Source organism: Lactuca sativa, chromosome 3 (assembly GCF_002870075.4).
Source record: "Lactuca sativa cultivar Salinas chromosome 3, Lsat_Salinas_v11, whole genome shotgun sequence".
NCBI lineage: Eukaryota > Viridiplantae > Streptophyta > Magnoliopsida > Asterales > Asteraceae > Lactuca > Lactuca sativa.
Window position 1 is genome coordinate 177,205,571 of NC_056625.2, and position 17,605 is coordinate 177,223,175.

Genomic DNA, 17,605 nt, shown 5'->3' on the forward strand with positions numbered 1-17,605 from the left:
TCAAAATATAATACTAGTTAGAGAGAGAAAACTTCCAACACTGAATTCTATTGCAACAACGATTGCTAGCTCAGTTATTCTTATTCCCCTTAGACAGCTGTAACACAAACGAAAGCTATGTCTGGAATTCTTGATACCAGAAAGTGGTAGTGATATGATACACTAAAAATCAAGATCCATGTATCCACTTTCCTTCAAAATGTTGCTTTTATTAGCATCAAAAAACTAAGAATCTGGAATCCTATATATATCTTACGTTCAAGAATCAAGATGAACATAGTGTTGGTCTAATTTATATTGAGACAAAATAGTACCAGATGATGAGTTACTTTAATGTTGATCAATGGGGTCCATCGAGTTTTTCTTTTTCTTGGGGACTACCCCTTCTTTGTCTGATAAAGAGACTAGTGTCATCTTCACAGTGTTTCTTCCCTTTGATCTCTTCTATATGTTTTCTGCAAACCATTATCATTATTAAATTACAACTACGTACCAAAGGTTTTTGGAAGTCACTAATTGACGTTCTTATTGCTCAGAAACAAGATACTATTTCAGGGTTTTCCTGTTTATCTCATAATTATTTATCTTTTCTGACTCTGATTCCTGAACTGGATTTGCACAAAATCCAATGTGTAATTCCAAGATCTAGAGTTAGAAATATGGGAAGGTTAACAAGGGGTCCCTTTGAAAAGTTCTCCGGTGGACCCAACCTAAATCTAAAGAAACAACGTTTATCGAAGTTGTGTTTTTTTTTTCTTTATATTCCATCTATAAAGAAAGGTGGCACTCTTATACATCCCATGTTAAAAGAAAATCCCATACTTTGTCTCTCTTCTTCTTCATCACCACCACCTTGGCTCTGAAATTCGAATTGTATATGAGGTGGAGGGTGGCGTTATATATTCTAACAGCGTTAAAAACATGATTGGGAGAAGGGTTTTGAAGGGATAATTAGAAGATAGAAGAGAGTGTGTGATGGGTAGGGTGGTTTTCAGAGCGGTTTTGTTGGTGGGATTTTGCTGGTTTTTGTTGTTTGTGGTTTTGAAAACCGATCAACTTCCATTTAATCCAAGTTTTGGTGGTTTTAAGTCAAGTTATAAAGCAAGAAGGGATCAAGAAGAGGGTTTGGTTTACGTGAGCAAGAGAAGAGTGCCCAATGGACCTGATCCTATCCACAACAGGTATTAGAAATTTAACGTTTTTATTCTTATACGTATCATTATATGTAAGTTTTAAACATATTGATGTGTTTGCATGTTTTAATGTAGTGTCGTAATTCGTATCATGATATATATATATATATGTTTGGTTGATTTCAGGAGAACGAGAAACACAAGACAGCCTCCTGATCGAGCCTAGAAAAGCTTAGAAGAATCGTGTATATGGGTTATGTTTGATAATGGAGCTAGGTGATGCATGTTCATTCTTGAAAGAAGAAAGAAAGAAAAAAGAAAGAGAAAGGGTGAAGCTTTTTTAAGGTATTTGATGGGTGTGTGTTTCTTTTCTGTAAACTTTGAATTCAAAGATTCATGGATCGATTGAGATGTTTGCTTTTGCATGAACTTTGAAGATTTTAAAAAAGAAAAAAGAAAAAAAAAAAAAAAAAAAGGAATGTATTAATTAGGATGAGATGAGAGGGATACATCAATGTTGAGGGTCCCTTTTTGCAAACATATTTTTGTAGGTGGTATGGTATGTAAAGATGAATTTATTTTGCTTTAATTAGCTTTCAATTCAAGGGTTGGCTTTATTCCTGTTGTTAGGTTAAGTGGGTGGGTTGGGTTCCCTAAAAAAAGCATTTTGCATCTGTTAAAGCTTCTCTTCTTTCAACAAATCTTCTTTTTTGATCAAACAACTTAAAGCATTCAAAGATACGCTTTTCATCACACATTTTATGCCCTTTCATGCCACCCCCTCCCTCCCTCTCATATAATTGTATTGTACATCCTCCTTTAGATAACCTACCTCCTTTAAATAACCTAGCTAACCCTTAACTTTTATGGTCTTCATCCACTTCATTAAAGAAGCCCATAGGTGCACCTACACACCTATTCAAAACATTTATGAGTGCAAACCTAAATATCAGTAGGTTTGCACCCTTTACGCACAATCAGCAGTTTACGTTTGCATTCACTACTGATTGTGGTGCAAACCTATTATTAGTAGGTCTATCGTCACCTATTTAGAACTTATGTGTAGTTTTTGTTTGTGTTTTGACGATGATCATGCTGCATGCATGTCCACACAGTATTTAGTGGACATGCATCCACTTGGAATTAGACACGTAGATTCTTGTTTGCGGTTTGTGGGCAAATAAATGATAAGGAATGTGCATGGAAATCACTTTTGGTACATCCTTATAATCTCAAATCTCAAATATTTATAAAACTATCATAAATTAATGTAATTTCATTAACATGAAGGCATAATCATAAGTAGAACATATAATAGGAAACAAAATGCCAAATTTGTTTGCATCTACTCTACCGCCATTTTTTTACTATCCACTTTTTAATATTAATAAGAAAAATCAAAATCAAGGATGAATTCAACTTTTACCAAATACGGATCAAATAATAGCCAATTAAATTTGTTGTGAGAGAAAGAGAAAGGTACGATAAATATATAGTGGATTTTGTAGAATTAAAAATAAATAAAATGACTGTCATATGGTCCTCTATGGGCTTGTTAGTTTATCTTTTTTTTATTTCTTTCCCATCTTATCCTTTTATTATTTACATGATTATTATTATTTTGTTTTGAACTTTTATGCGGTTTGATTTTGAATGTTTCAAGAAACAAATAGTATTCTCACTATTTTCTTAAAAGTAAACAAGATTCAAATTTTAAAGGTACCTTTTGTTTCTTTAGGTTGCATGCATGCTCTTGACTCGTACAAATACAATTTAATTACCTTCACTTTAGTCAGTCTCTAATTACTTACTTCATCTTCACTTCCCTTCTCCTCTAAGTTAATGTGTTTCACTTTTACTTTTTGATTATTAAATAACAACAATCAAAATTTTGTATTTTTATTTTTAACTCACCAGACATAAATATGTGGTTAATTCCAAAAAGACTTTCCATTTTGACTCATTTTCTTTAAAAAGGAATAAAAAAATCCAATTAAAACCCAAATTCTAAAGTTACCTTTTGATTTAGCATTTTTAGCTGTTAAGATGGATATCAAGTTTCATTATATTTTTTGCTAATTTCGAAGTTGATATTCCCCCACATCATCATTTTGAAAGAAACGAATTAAAAATTGTTTGGTAAATCACGTTGAATGTCGAAGTAAATGATTAAAACCTCTTAATGAAATTGTTTATCCGCTCAGAAGCAAACATTAGCAAGGCTTTTAAAAGTTGAACTTGAATTAACTGTTGTATTGAATGCTAACCGATTCAACAATAATGGTTCCATTCGGAGATTACCAAATATCTCCTGAGTTTGTCCTGTGTTTGAATTTTAATTGAAAAAAAAATGTTTTTTCCCGAAAAAGAATATTTTTCTTGAAATTAACCTAAAAAAATCTATCAAAACTATATTCAACAAAACAAGGTCCACCCAAAGGTAACTTTTTTGCAACCCTAGTTTTAAATTTTCTAACAACATGATGAAGGAAATCAAGAGATTGAGGAAGGGTAATTTTTGTGAATGGAGTACTAGAGGGGAAAAGTAGAAAATGTTTTCTTTTTGGAGTTTTTCTTTTTTGACTTCTTTTGAGAGTGACCTTTATCATAAATGAACTTTAGGACTCGACCACTATCTAATATCTATCTATACACATTCAGAAGCACGCTCGCTTGAAGATCACCTTTGAGACCAAACCCATGGCTACTTCACTTCACTTCACTTTTATGTTGTGTTTATTTCTTTCAACTTCAATTTCATATATTTCTTATCTAAAAATAGAAGACTCACGTTCTGTGTATATTGAAATAAAATTATATTATGAGTTTATATGCTCATTCTATAAAAATGGATAAGATAAATAAAATCTACCTATTATAATAAATGAAACCTAAAAATGACACGTATCAGTTTTTTAGAATGTTTTTTTTTGATACGTGGCATTTTTCTATGATTCTTATTATTTCCCTTTTTGGTAACAAATTAAATTCAAATCAAATTTTGAAAATAAACAATCATATCCTAATAACATTATTATGTTTGTTTTGCTTAAAAAATTAATTCATATTTACTTACAATCGATAATATCATAGGTTTTTTTTTGACATTTATTAATTTTTTATCTATATAAAAATTTTAAATATATTGACCGTAGTTTCCACAGGTTATAACCTAGTTTTAAATTATATAGTTATACCATAGATAAAAAGTATTAAAATTTAAATAAAAGTCCAAAATTTGTTTAGCTTTGCATTGATTTGTTTATAATAGCATCCTACCATTTTTTTCCTATTACAAAATTATAATTTAAAATATCTACTCAATTATAGCAAATATTCACTTCTAAACATGCGTAGATTTTTCAAAATATAATATCAAAGTAATTGTAACAAAATAAATGGATAACCAAGTATTCCTAATTTTTACTCTAGGCCCCCAAACTTCTAACTATATTTCAATTTAGTCCTTCTACCCAATTTTAACCTATCTAAACCTATGATATTGACACAAACAATAATCACAATTCACATCCATATTGATATAATCAAAAATAATGTACAAATGCAAGCAAGAATGTACCTCTAGAAGACTTACACCTTGATGTGTAGAAAGCTGCAAAGAAAGCTTTAAAGAAACGGATTTTTTTTTTTTTTGAAAAAGAACAGAAAAAAAAAAGTTAGCTTGAACATAAACACCAATGGAATTATATCATACAGTTATATTTGATAAACATCAAATGTATCAAAACAGATAGCAAAAATAGAGAGTAGATAATTTACAATAAAAAAAAAAGCTTTTAGACTTTAGTATATAACAAACAGATATCACAAAGTTTTCATTTGTGGCTTGGTTTGACCGAAATGATAAAGTCAACGCATCTCCCAACAGCTTAAACAATTCCATCCATTTCATGTGTGTTAAAAAGAAGTGGAAACTCATCATAATGTTGAGACAAACCTGGTTCTTGAGATATCTTACTCAACATTTCAGAAACTCGATACATTGACAATCTGACTTGAGGTTCAGAAGCAACACAATCACCTGCAATTTTAAGAACTTGAAGAATCTCATCATCATGACCTCTGCCAACAAGATTCTTGTCTATGGTGTCCTTCATTCGTCCAGAGCTCGAGTGTTTGTTCACCCAATCGACTAAATTACCTTTATACCCTTCTTCAGAAGCGTTCACTTCAAGGGGTTTCTGCCCTGTTGCTAATTCCATGAGGACAACACCAAAACCATAAGTATCACCTTTCTCAGATGCGTACTCGTTACACAAGTCATTCTCATTTGCTTGATCAGAAGATGAGGTGAGAAGTCTAGCTAATCCAAAATCCACAATTCTTGCATCGTAATCTTCATCAAGGAAGATAACATCAGAGGTGAAATTTTGAAGCAGAATTGCAGGGCGACAACCATGGTGAAGCCAAGCTAGACCTCTTGCTGCAGTTGAAGCAATTCTAAACCTTGTAGGCCAATCTAACAAGCTCCCGTTTTTATGAAGTGCTGATGATAAAGTTCCATTGGACATGTATTTGTAAACCAGGAGTTTCTCTTCTTCAACTATGCAGTAACCTAACAGAGGAGTTAGATTAGGGTGTCTGAGTTGACCTAATCTGTTCATCTCCAATCGGAATTGTCTCTCGTGAAGCTTACATGTGTTAAGCCTCTTGATTGCAAGTGCAGATCCATCTGAGAGAATGGCTTTGTAAGTTGTTCCTGTTTTGGTTGATATTATCACATTCTCTCTACTGAAATTGTTTGTTGCAATCATCAAATCAACGACTTTAACCTTCACAAGTGGTTTTTGAAACAAAGAAACCTGAACAAGCTTGTAGGCTCGTAACCTATCAGCCCAGCTGTTACTATCATCATCTCTATCAATACCATTCTTTCTCTTCCTCGTTGATTTAGTAGAGCACCACCACCATAGCCCAAACCCTAACAGTAACGACCCCACTGCTCCAAGAACACCGGCTGCAATGATGATTACAAGGTTCTTTTTGCTTAGACTACCACACTTTGTAAGAGGCTTACCACAGAGTCCATTATTCCCATCAAAATTCGAGGAGTCAAAATTGGACAACCCCGGTGGAATAGAACCAGAAAGATCATTGTCGGCAACTGAAAACCTGTTCAACCTGCCTAAACTAGAGAACTGAACTGGTATACTACCAGACAACTTATTTCCCGAGAGAACGATACTGTTGAGAAACGAGCAATTACCGAGACTCGCCGGAATTTCTCCGGTGAATTCGTTGTTTGACAAATCTAAGCTAACCAGATAAGGCAACCAGGTACAAATTTCGCTAGGAATAGAGCCAGTAAGATTATTACCGGAGAGATCCAGGTTCTGTAAGCTCCGACAGAACTGTAAATCCGAAGGAACTGGTCCGGCGAGTCCAGCTTCACGAAGTGTGAGCGTAATTACACGATTCTCCTGATCGTTCCAGCAAGTAACACCGAAGAAGCTGCAGATGAAACCTATAGTAGTGTTGGCAAAATTCCACGTAGAGAGCGTCGATCCTGGTTCGTGGACCGATTTCTGAAGACCTCGCAAGCACTGGACATCATCCTCCGCGACGACCGACGACGACTCGATATGTAAGAAAAGCAGAAACGTAATTAAGAACACGGTGGAGAGAATACCTCTGAAACAGTTCATTGAGCGAGATAGGGTTTTGTGATCGGAATTTCAGAAATTTTCCGATGAATTATGGCGGAGGGAGGACGCTAGAAAAGCATTGATTGACTTATTGGGGCAGGAATTCTGCAATTTTGACTTGAAGGTCGTTTGATTGGCGGGTTTTAATCGATTCAACTCGGATTGGGGAATAATCAAGTGTTTTTACCAACCAGGTATGACTACGTTGAATTCCACGCGCTTTAAAATAACAGCCATCGGAATTCCACTACATTCATTATCAAAATACTTAATTTTTTAATTAGTTAATGAAATAAAAATACACGATTTTAATTAATGTTACAGCATTACATTGCTTAAAAAATCGAAAAATAAAAATAAAAACAAACATAGAAAAAAATACCAAAAAAATAGAATTATATATTCTCATATTTTTCTAGGATATTTGGTTTCACCGTAAAAAAATATTGCTGAGTCATTTCCTTGTAATTTTCGACTTTATCTTCAAAAAATTTAAATTGGTTCTTTTTTTGTTTTCAAGTTGTGTTTCTTTATACTCTTTTTTGCTTCTTGTACCCAAAGTTGCCTTTTTCATTTTATTTATTCCTATCGACCGACATAGGGGTTCTTCTGCTTCAATGTTATCCGGTTTCTCATTGATGTTAATAAATGTCCTTCCGCCCTATTGTTGTGAGTGGCTATGTGATTTGGATTTCCTCAAACTCTTCGAACCAAAAGAAACTGAATTTTCGAACCTTATGCTCTTGAGGAGGTTGTGAATTTGTTGATTTTGGTTATATTTAATCTCCTATCGCGTCATTTTGATGTAATTTAGTTGGTCGTCTAATAAGTGTCTTACTTCATCTGTTCATGAAAGATGTTTCGAACCGTTTCCCAAAATGTTTCCCCCACTTGTGCATTTCCTTTGATTACGTCTTGGCTAGCCGAAATTCAAGTTTTTAGCTAAATTGGTTTTTTCTTTTTTCGTCTAATTTCTCGATCTTGTTGGAACGGGTTTAGTTTTTTTTCACCATTTTTTTTAGATTGTTTTGGTTGCTCGAATTGTGTTTTATGTACTTCCTTGGGAGAATCCAATGTCAGTTTGTGATTGCGAAATTTATGGTTACGAAAATTATGGGTGCACGAAAGATTGTTGGTATACTAAAGCGGGTGGTTGGAAATAATTTTATTGTGGAAAATGATGTTGGAAAATTTGTTATTATGGGATAAGAGAGCTTTGGAGCAAGTTCATGAAACCACCTCTGGTGAATGAAGAGTGTAGAACTCGTAAATCAATTCATGGTAATGTACAAATAAAGAACAAAGATGTAAATTATTATGTTTAAGTTCATATTACAATTAATAGCTCAAACAACGAAAGTGTTACGAGCGTGTAAATACCGATACTATCTAACCAAACGTACAACAGTATATATAGACACAGCTAAAGTGATATCGACTAACCACAAAAGATACACGGACTAAAACAAAGACGTGTATAAATAATGTTGTGTTTGATAAAAAGATATATCGAAGTAATGACAGTTCGATATAGATAATGCTTCATTACTTCTTCAAACTTCTTTTCAACTGGATAAGTAGACTTCGGGTATACAATCTGCACTCCGACACTCTTCACAACTTCGACAATTATACAATCCCCCCCTCTGTGAAGTGTTAACAATATCCTAATTCACTTTCAAATTAAGCACAATGTTGAGAAGGACTTTTCGAACTTCCAAATACCATGTAATCAAATCATGCATCTCCTTTTTATCATTTTCTAAATTGAAAATGTATGTGTAAATTTGGACCAGTAGATTTTGAAGATAGCAAATTGGAAACATCTCCATATAACCTACATAAAAGAAAGTTTCCTTGTAAGTACCTTTAACCTTCTTTCCATATAACACTATCCCTTTTGGGTTCTTAAATGTTTTCATATCCTTATAACTCCCTATGTCCTTCAGTACATTTGTAGATCTTTTCACTGTTATGTTAAAATCTTTTGCAAGCTCAAAATCAATTAAAGTTATATGTTCATAATAACACTACACGAATCCTCGTGTGTGATCGTACACGAAGTTGTACACATTTTGAAAATAAATGGTCTTATGACCCAATATTGAGAAAATATGCAACATTATGACAAAGTCGTTGGCATTCATTAAACTTCGTCATCTCCTCTGAACACTTTATATCAATAGTTTTTCGAATTGTCCTCAAAATGAATATCTTTTGCAATTGACAAGATCTTCATTATCTCCTTATTCAACCATACTTCTTCTTCATCTTTACTAACCACATCATGAAATCTAATTTTCAAAACCTTGAAGCTCTCATAATTTCTTTACTTGTCTTCTTAGAAAATTGTGGAAATTGGAAAGTGAGAGGATTAAATGGCATGTCAAGCCAATTTGCATTCGAATTTTCAATTGAATAGCTTTTCTTTAGGGATTTCTCAAAGAAGTCAATACCACTGAATGCAACATACCAAATCATCTAGCATTCCAAGTTTTGTTAACATCTCCCATTTATGCTCCTTTTGACATTTGTTCCTTTCAATTAACAATGACTGTAACACCGTAAATTTTCAAACAAATTTTTCATTTCAAAATATAGTATTTTCGTTCAAAACAAGGCATAAACATTTCAAGTGTCATGTCAAAATACAATTCATCTAAATCCCAAGATCACAAAACATCTTCCAGTGTGTACAGATCACGCCGGCGCCTTCCCACGGTCCTCGCTAGTACCTGAAACACATACATAACAACTGTAAGCATAAATGCTTAGTGAGTTCCCCAAAATACAACTTACGCACATACGCCTTTCCAGGCCCTGACCTTCCGGTCCATGTGTATCAGGGGACTTCCGTCCCTGCTGGGTAACCTTCCGGTCCTACCCACGCCAATCATACGGTCCACATTACACGCCTTCCGGCCCATAACACAATGCCTTCCGGCCCACATAACATACATAGCACATATAACAATTAACTATCACATATAGCACATATATCACATATCATATCCGACCTTCCGGTCACACAGTCAAACCCTTCCGGGTACAGTATAGTGAGAAGACTCACCTCGTGAATGTCGAAAGCTAACAAATCCCGAAGTCACTCGTACTCGATCCGCCGAGCTACAATCTCCCTATAACATCATACATCTCTTATTAACACTTTTATCTTCTAAGTTTGACTATCCCTAAGAAGTCAAACATAGGTCAACTCTGGTCAACGGTCAACGGTCAACTTGACCTGACTCGGCGAGTGCTAGTGCGACTCGGCGAGTCTAGACGTCCTCACCAATTCTCTAAGATTCCCTTTCTACTCGTCGAGTATCCTCCTTGACTCGACGAGTTTCTCCTGGAAGAATCACGGGGCCACCCCGACTCAACTCGCCGAGTCTGAAGAACAACTCGACGAGTCCTAGTTAATCTTCAAGCTACTCGCCGAGTCTGTTCATCGGACTCGGCGAGTCCATGCCATGCAACCGCTCAAACTGCTTTCTAAGGTCAGAACTGCTCCGACCATTCATAGGTCTGGCCTTCCTAGACTGATTCATCACGTAAGGTCCTCATTTCGGTGCTCATAATACACCCCATGACTCATAATTTACATTTTGACCTAAGGCATAAGGATTCCAATCCAAAACCTCCATTGATTCCCGAAATGCTCAGGCATGGGACATTCTGGACTTCCAAAGATCCCAATACAGGGTTCCAATCGTTTGGGGGACTAAGGTAACACTCAATGTAGCCACAAAAGGGTTCAATAAACCCTAAATCCATATACACATCAACATAGACGAATGCAACTCGAAATATTACCTGAATAACGTGCTCTCTGTGTCCCCAATCCTCAGAACGTGGCTTCTCTTGTTGTTCCCTTAACCAAGACTCCTCTTCCTTGCAAAACAATACTTCCAAAATCAACAATGGTCTTCTACCTTGCTCCAGATGCTCACAATCGAATTAGGGTTTCTCTCAGAGGACTAGGGTGAACAATGACGGCCATAAGGTCCCTCATATACGTCCCAAACCTGAACGGTTAGGGTTTTCGCTAAACAGCGCAGACTCGCCGAGTCCATATCCGGACTCGTCGAGTCCAGTCGCGAACCCGCGACCAGATCCGCGATCCTACTTGGCGAGTCTAGGCTCCAACTCGCAGAGTCCCCTCTTAGAACACCCAAAATCATAAATATAGCAATACCTGGAATTTCGGGCTGTTACAATGACTCTGAGTTGCCTTAATCTTTTAAACTTCTCCTTTTTTTGTCTTCTCCAACTCCTTATCAGATAAAGCAATTTCCTTTCTTTTTCCTTTATCCATATTTGAAACATCTTTTGTAGCTGTCGAAACATTGGTCTTTCCAATGGTGATTTCTTTGTAAGATTCAAAATTGAACTGGCTTCATCATAGTAGCAGTTGAAGTGGTTGTAATTGTTTCCACAGTTTGAATTTGACCAATTTGTACTGGCACTATGACTTTCAAAGGTTTAATAATCTCAAATTCAATAAGTTTGATAACATAAGTTATGTTTCCCAAAGCACTACCTAAACCAGATGGTTTTGGAAGATTCGTGTTCATCATAAAGACATAGTTTTAACAACTTTTCCCCTTGTGAGAAAGGTTGCGAAGTGACCTTTTGAGCATTCGTAGGTAGCCTAGAAACCAAATCCACATAGGTTTCATCTGGGCAGAAAAAGATATATGTTTTAATATATTTGGAAACGTGATCGTCAAAAGACATTGAAAGTTGTGCATTTGAGCTCAAAGTTATTTTATCCTCAATGTTAGCAATCTTCAACTTGTATTCTTTTAACAAAATTTTCAACTCAACTTCGCATTTTTGGAAGGTTTCTTTATAGTCATTTCTCATCTTACAAATTCAGTCTAGAATTAATTCTACGGTCTTTAACAAACTATAAACTGACATTTGAAGCCAGGATATACAATGTCGAAAGATTTTAAATATTTTTCGACATTGTCAGGAATTTCTTGAACTCTTTTTATCCAACAAACCAATGGAATCAATTTTCAACTCACCATTGGCACTAATCAAGTTCTCATGTCTTTCTTTATCCTTTTTCCTTTCATCCAGGAACGTAGTGTCCAACGTAGTTAAAATCAGATAGCCTTAAAACTCTTGATCTGGCATTATCGTATGGTCCTTGTTTGGTATATTGTTTTTGGGTAGGAACACATGTTCGACTGTATATCTTACTTTCAACTATGTACGACTATGCATTCATAAGGCAACTCGCCGATATAAGCATTGACTTCAGTACAATATGTGTGATGATTGAGAGCTTATAGTTTGTATGAGGGTTGAGAGCCTATAGTTTATCAATAGCTAAGTGCCTACAGTTGTATGATGGTTGGGAGCCTACAGTTGTTAGGCACAATGAGAGTGTGAGTTTATTGTTGTATGCATTGTATGTATAGTGGAATATGTAGTATGTTGGAGAACTCGGTAAGCTTTATGTTTATGTTGTTAAGTTAAATATTTTTCAGGTGCGAAAGAGAAATGCACGGCGTGATTGTACACTCACATCAATGTTATGATATTATTATGAAACTTTTGTTGACTTTTATAAATTCAGTGTAGTTTAACATTATGATTTAAGCTTTGAAACAAATTAGATATAATGTTGTTTATTCAAATAATGGTTTTGGGTGTTTAATCTTAATTTAAAAATAAAAATTTTGGTTTGAAATTTGGACATCACAAATAAGTAAATATGTGATATTTAGACATTTTCCCCGTGTCCCACAAACCCAATTATAAAACATGAACGTGAATCTGACCCGTGAACCTGAATTTGACCCACAAACTCTTAAAATTAAACAGGTTATGCACGTTGACCCATTTGTGGCTAATATGTGTTACTGTTGAACAAAACAACACAAATATATATATATATATATATATATATATATATATATATATATATATATATATATATATATATATATATATATATATATGGGTTTGTGTCCGGATTGAATTTTTATGACCCGTCAACCAGCCAACCAAACATGATATGATTGTCATCTATAATTAAAACTACATTGGGAGGTAACATAAACTATTGTATTAACATTTATGCTTAACTAATAAGTTTTATTTTTTATATATAGACGGGTATAATATTTAAGTTTTGTTTCCAATATCATAGTTTGTTTATTTTATTTATTTATAATTTTTTTTGAGGTTTTTTAATTGTTATGTTTAGTAAATTAAAAGATATTTATAAGTTAATTTTTTCAAAACTACCAACACTATGTTTGAACAATCTTATTTATTTTCTTTAAATATATTATTACTAGGTTAATACCCGTGGGAACCATGGTTATAAAATAAATTAAATATTTATTGTAATAAATTAGGCAACAGATATTACAAATCAATTTTTTGCTGATGTGTTTCATCCATGTAAAAGGGAGGAGTAAATTAGTGGAAATGTAATTAATGAGGAAAAATCAAAGACTGACAAGTGACAAATAATTAATTTCAAGCTCTAATTGATTGACAAATGGCAAATTTACTACTCTTTTATTAGGTAAGGAGATTAATTATAAAAAATTATATCTTCTATACATCTTTTTATATTATTTTATATCCAACTAGTTTACCAATTAGATTTATCAAAGGCTAATTTTTTAACAGCCAATACATAGCCTTTCTTCTATCAGTTTTTCAGTAAAATATAAACTTAATATATGATAAATAAATAAAAGTATAAAAAGGATAATGATGTGGGTTGTGTAGTGGGTGGATAATGCCTCTCGCATGATGTGGTGTCGTAATCTGAAACTTTAGGACTACGAAGTATATACGATTATGATTGAGAATGGGATTTGGGATTTTTGGGTTTTCCTATTAAGGCATATTGAGTACAATACACAAAAAATAAATTACGTAAAATAGAGACACAAAAAAAATCATGTAAAACGATAATGCATAGAAATAGGCTGCTCGTTCGATATATTTAAAATTTTCTTTTATGTATAAAATATTACTTTATGTGTATGTGTAAATGGTTACGCTTAACGACCTTATATTCCATATCAAATAGAATTTATTATCTTTAATCTTTAATCATTTAATAAGAAAAAGAAAGTCAACAATGACAAGAATTATTTTATAATAAAAGGAGAATTCTTACGATCCCATGAAACAACAAATTTTTATTATCGTTTTGATAAGTACAACTGCACAAGTTAACAACCCATTATATATATTTATATTATATATAAATAGTTGGAGATCGGTTTTTGAGGAGAAGAGACGATACACATTTGATGCAATGGGTTTATTCATGGGGCGTTGAGGGGGACAAAATGGGCAGCTGCACAGGGCCTAATTTTTTCTATTGTATATTTTTATTTAAAAATATAAAATTATAATAAAGATAAGGACATTTTTCTTCTTGTTGATCCCGGGCCTTTAAAAATATTTAATTTTTCAGAACCAGCCATAGGTTTATTTTTCTTTGTTACACCACCAACGCACCACCGACAAATCTTGATTATCGGCCAAAACATAGTTCCTTAGGTTTGTTAACCATTGTGATTATCGGTTAATTTCTTTTATCTTTTTCTTAAATTTGTTGTTGGTTCTCATAAATGTTTTGATGTGTGTGATTTGTATTTTTTTTTTTTAAAGAAATTAGGTATGTATGAATTTTGATTTCATTAGAGATATTTGAGGAATCTGTAATTGTACATCCATTGCCCAACCGAAAGCCCTACACTTTTGAAGACCTTGACATTGAGCTTATTGGCTTCAAAACGGGCACTAATTCTTACAAATTCCACTCTAAATCTTTGAATACAAAACTCTTTGCTTAACTGGTTTTTTAAGTGATTAGTAGAAAGTTCCGTTGTCAAAAATGCATGTACCTGGATGAAATCAAACTAAACTCACACATGTATTTATGTATTTTAATTTCAAGTTTCTATTTCCTACTCTTTCATTTTTTTAATCACACTTGAATGAACTTCTTTTGATTTTATTGGATTGCAAGATAGAGAAAGAAATGAACAAACGCGGTGTGACACTTCATTTTCACCGCCAATTTAAAACTTTTTATTTATGTTTATTTAAATTCAAAGTATTCATTAACTTGTGAAATTTGTTCCCAAAACGTAATAAATTTCTTCAAGGACATATTTCATTTATATTTAAAACCATGAGATGTCATCATACATAAGCATAAACAAGTCTAAATAGATCTTACAACATCTTATTATACTAACGGCCTACAACATTCATAAATCACTCATCAACCTTACCACTACATGTGATACAAAGAAACTGAGTGGGTCAAACTTGGGAGCCTCGTGAGCACATAAAGTTTTCAACCCACAATAATTAAGTTATATAATTATATACTTCACATCAAATAATTTACATGATTACCCATTCCAATTATTCTCATATACTGATTCTAAAATATTGATCTCAAGGGACATATCCTAAGGATCATCATCAGCAACGGATAGACAATATTGTTTGGGGGATTCTTTAGCAATATATGTCAATAAGGCAACCATGGGGGATAGAGTACATCAAATGAACAGATAGTTCATTAACATCTACAGATTGTGAGTCTGTCAGTGTTTCCAGCCGACTGTCTAGAATAGTTTGTGGTCGTAATCTATACTCTACTAAACGACTGGTTCATCAATAGTCAAGTTATTTTCATCACCCATCATTATCCAATATATTTTATACAAATATGAAAATACATACATGATTAAATCAAGTAAAAATCGTGTAATTCATCTAACACAGATATCAAGTAATACATATAATATACACACATAACATTTAATCATCCAGATACTTTATATATATATATATATATATGTGTGTGTGTGTGTGTATGTGTGTGTGTGTGTCTATGCTGAAAGTAACTATGCATTCAATTGTTAAAGCGGATAACTGGAAAGTTGAGCAACGCTTCGTTTCAACACTTAGCCTTTCCTTTTATGTGACCTAGGTTCAATTATCACTAAGTCTTAGTTTAATATTCCTCGTTACTGTTAATAGTCTAGATTTCTCAACAATCTCAATGTCTACATCAAGATCTATCAAGTAAGGAACAACCAGGTAGGATCATATTGAAGGTAGGGTCCGTTTGGTATACATAGTATACTATTTGGAAATCCAAATTTAAACATGTAACATCCCATTTAAAAAAATAGAATAATTAAAATAATAAACCTGAAACCCTGAGAAATAATTTTACTATTATTTTATATTATTATTGTCCAAATCAAATAATAATTTGTGGGGTGTTGGTTTTGATGGGTTTTGGTCCTAAGAACATCCTATGTGCTCATACAAACCCTAATGCTTGGATCTAGGTTTCTCTATTGTACATGCAAGTTATCCAAGACCATAAACCCTAATTCTAGCATTCAAGTAATCAGATTAACATGAGAATAGGTTTAAGATGTTACCTTGATTGTTATGTAGCAATAACAATCCCAAATCTCCTTGTATTGACTTTAGAAAGCTTAGAGTCACAATTGTCACTCCTCTAATGGTTCGCAAACACCATAAGCAAGAGGATGAAGAGGAGAGAGGATGGAGGTTGCCCAAAACGTGTACTAACCCTAGAAGTATGCTTCCCCACGTTTTTGGGTCATAAGGGATGTATATATAGTAAGGCTATTAGGGTTATCTAACAAGGAAACCCTAATTTGGATTCTTAAGCCCTAAGCAACCCATAGACTCCTTTAATTAAGGCCTTGGACGATTTCTTTATGGGCTTCCCCATAGAATTCGTCCACTCCTTAATACAAGGCAATCCATGGCCCAAATTGCAATTATCCCATAATTACAATTCCAGTCCCTTAAGTTTAATTAATCTCTTTTAGTCACAAAACTAATTACCAATTAATTCTTGACTAATATTAATTAAACATTATGATTTCTAAATCATATTTAATCCTTTCTCTCCATAATTCATCCTATCAAGTTGCTTTGATGAAGGCAACCCAAAAGGACCATGCACCATCGGGTCAAGTACATACCAAAATAGTTATGGACTTAGACACTAATCCAACAGTCTCCCACTTGGATAAGTCTAATAACTATTATGTGTATGTCTTCAGATCCTGATCTGCAATCGTAGCTTTCCAAAGCCGATGTCAACTCTGATCATATCAGATACGTATGTCCTTAGATAAGGGATCATATATTCCTCCATTCTAGATATCATATGAGATATGATTTCAAATCATTCTCTTTGTACTATATCTCGATTCCCGATTTATGACGACTGACTAATTGAACAAATCAAATTAGCCCTAGCCCGGCCGAGCATTTACGTTTGTCATCACAAAATCATCGAGGGGCCCAAAGATATCGCTTTTATCCTACCTTGGATAAAAGGAACGGATAAACTTTGATACAATGATTGCTTGCACTTACTCACCGAATCACACACAACAATATGTTTTATAACACCAATTTACTAGTGCGTTTACATATTATCAATATGCAACCGATTTGCAAGATACAACTCACACATCTCGGTTTCAAGAATATAAGATGTTATCGTCTCACCAATCACTCGTGATACAATTCATGGAGTGATCCAAGTGAGTGTGGGTTTAATCCAATGCTCAAATCATATTCATAAGCACTCATGAACGTTGCAACAAACATTTGCTTATGTCTAATGCTCTTTAGACAATCGACACACCAATTCACGACAGTCTTCATTCATACCTACTTCCAACATATGAACGACTGTGGCCCGTTCGAATAATTCGATTATTCGTAATAAACTCAATTATT

General features: G+C 33.8%; 1 protein-coding gene and 1 long non-coding RNA gene across 2 annotated transcripts; one reads left to right on the forward strand and one right to left on the reverse strand.

The window, feature by feature from the left end:
- The first annotated feature begins 301 nt into the window (after nt 1-301).
- On the forward strand, nt 302-1,750 carry LOC111908747 (uncharacterized). Its single transcript, XR_002855960.3, has 2 exons — nt 302-1,181; nt 1,320-1,750. It is a non-coding gene; the product is annotated as an uncharacterized LOC111908747 (long non-coding RNA).
- A 3,065-nt stretch (nt 1,751-4,815) lies between these two features.
- LOC111908748 (inactive LRR receptor-like serine/threonine-protein kinase BIR2) lies at nt 4,816-6,983 on the reverse strand. The gene has a single exon (XM_023904560.3). The coding sequence runs from the start codon at nt 6,797-6,799 to the stop codon at nt 5,024-5,026; it is 1,776 nt and encodes a 591-aa protein (XP_023760328.1). The 5' UTR covers nt 6,800-6,983; the 3' UTR covers nt 4,816-5,023.
- Nucleotides 6,984-17,605: the final 10,622 nt, after the last annotated feature.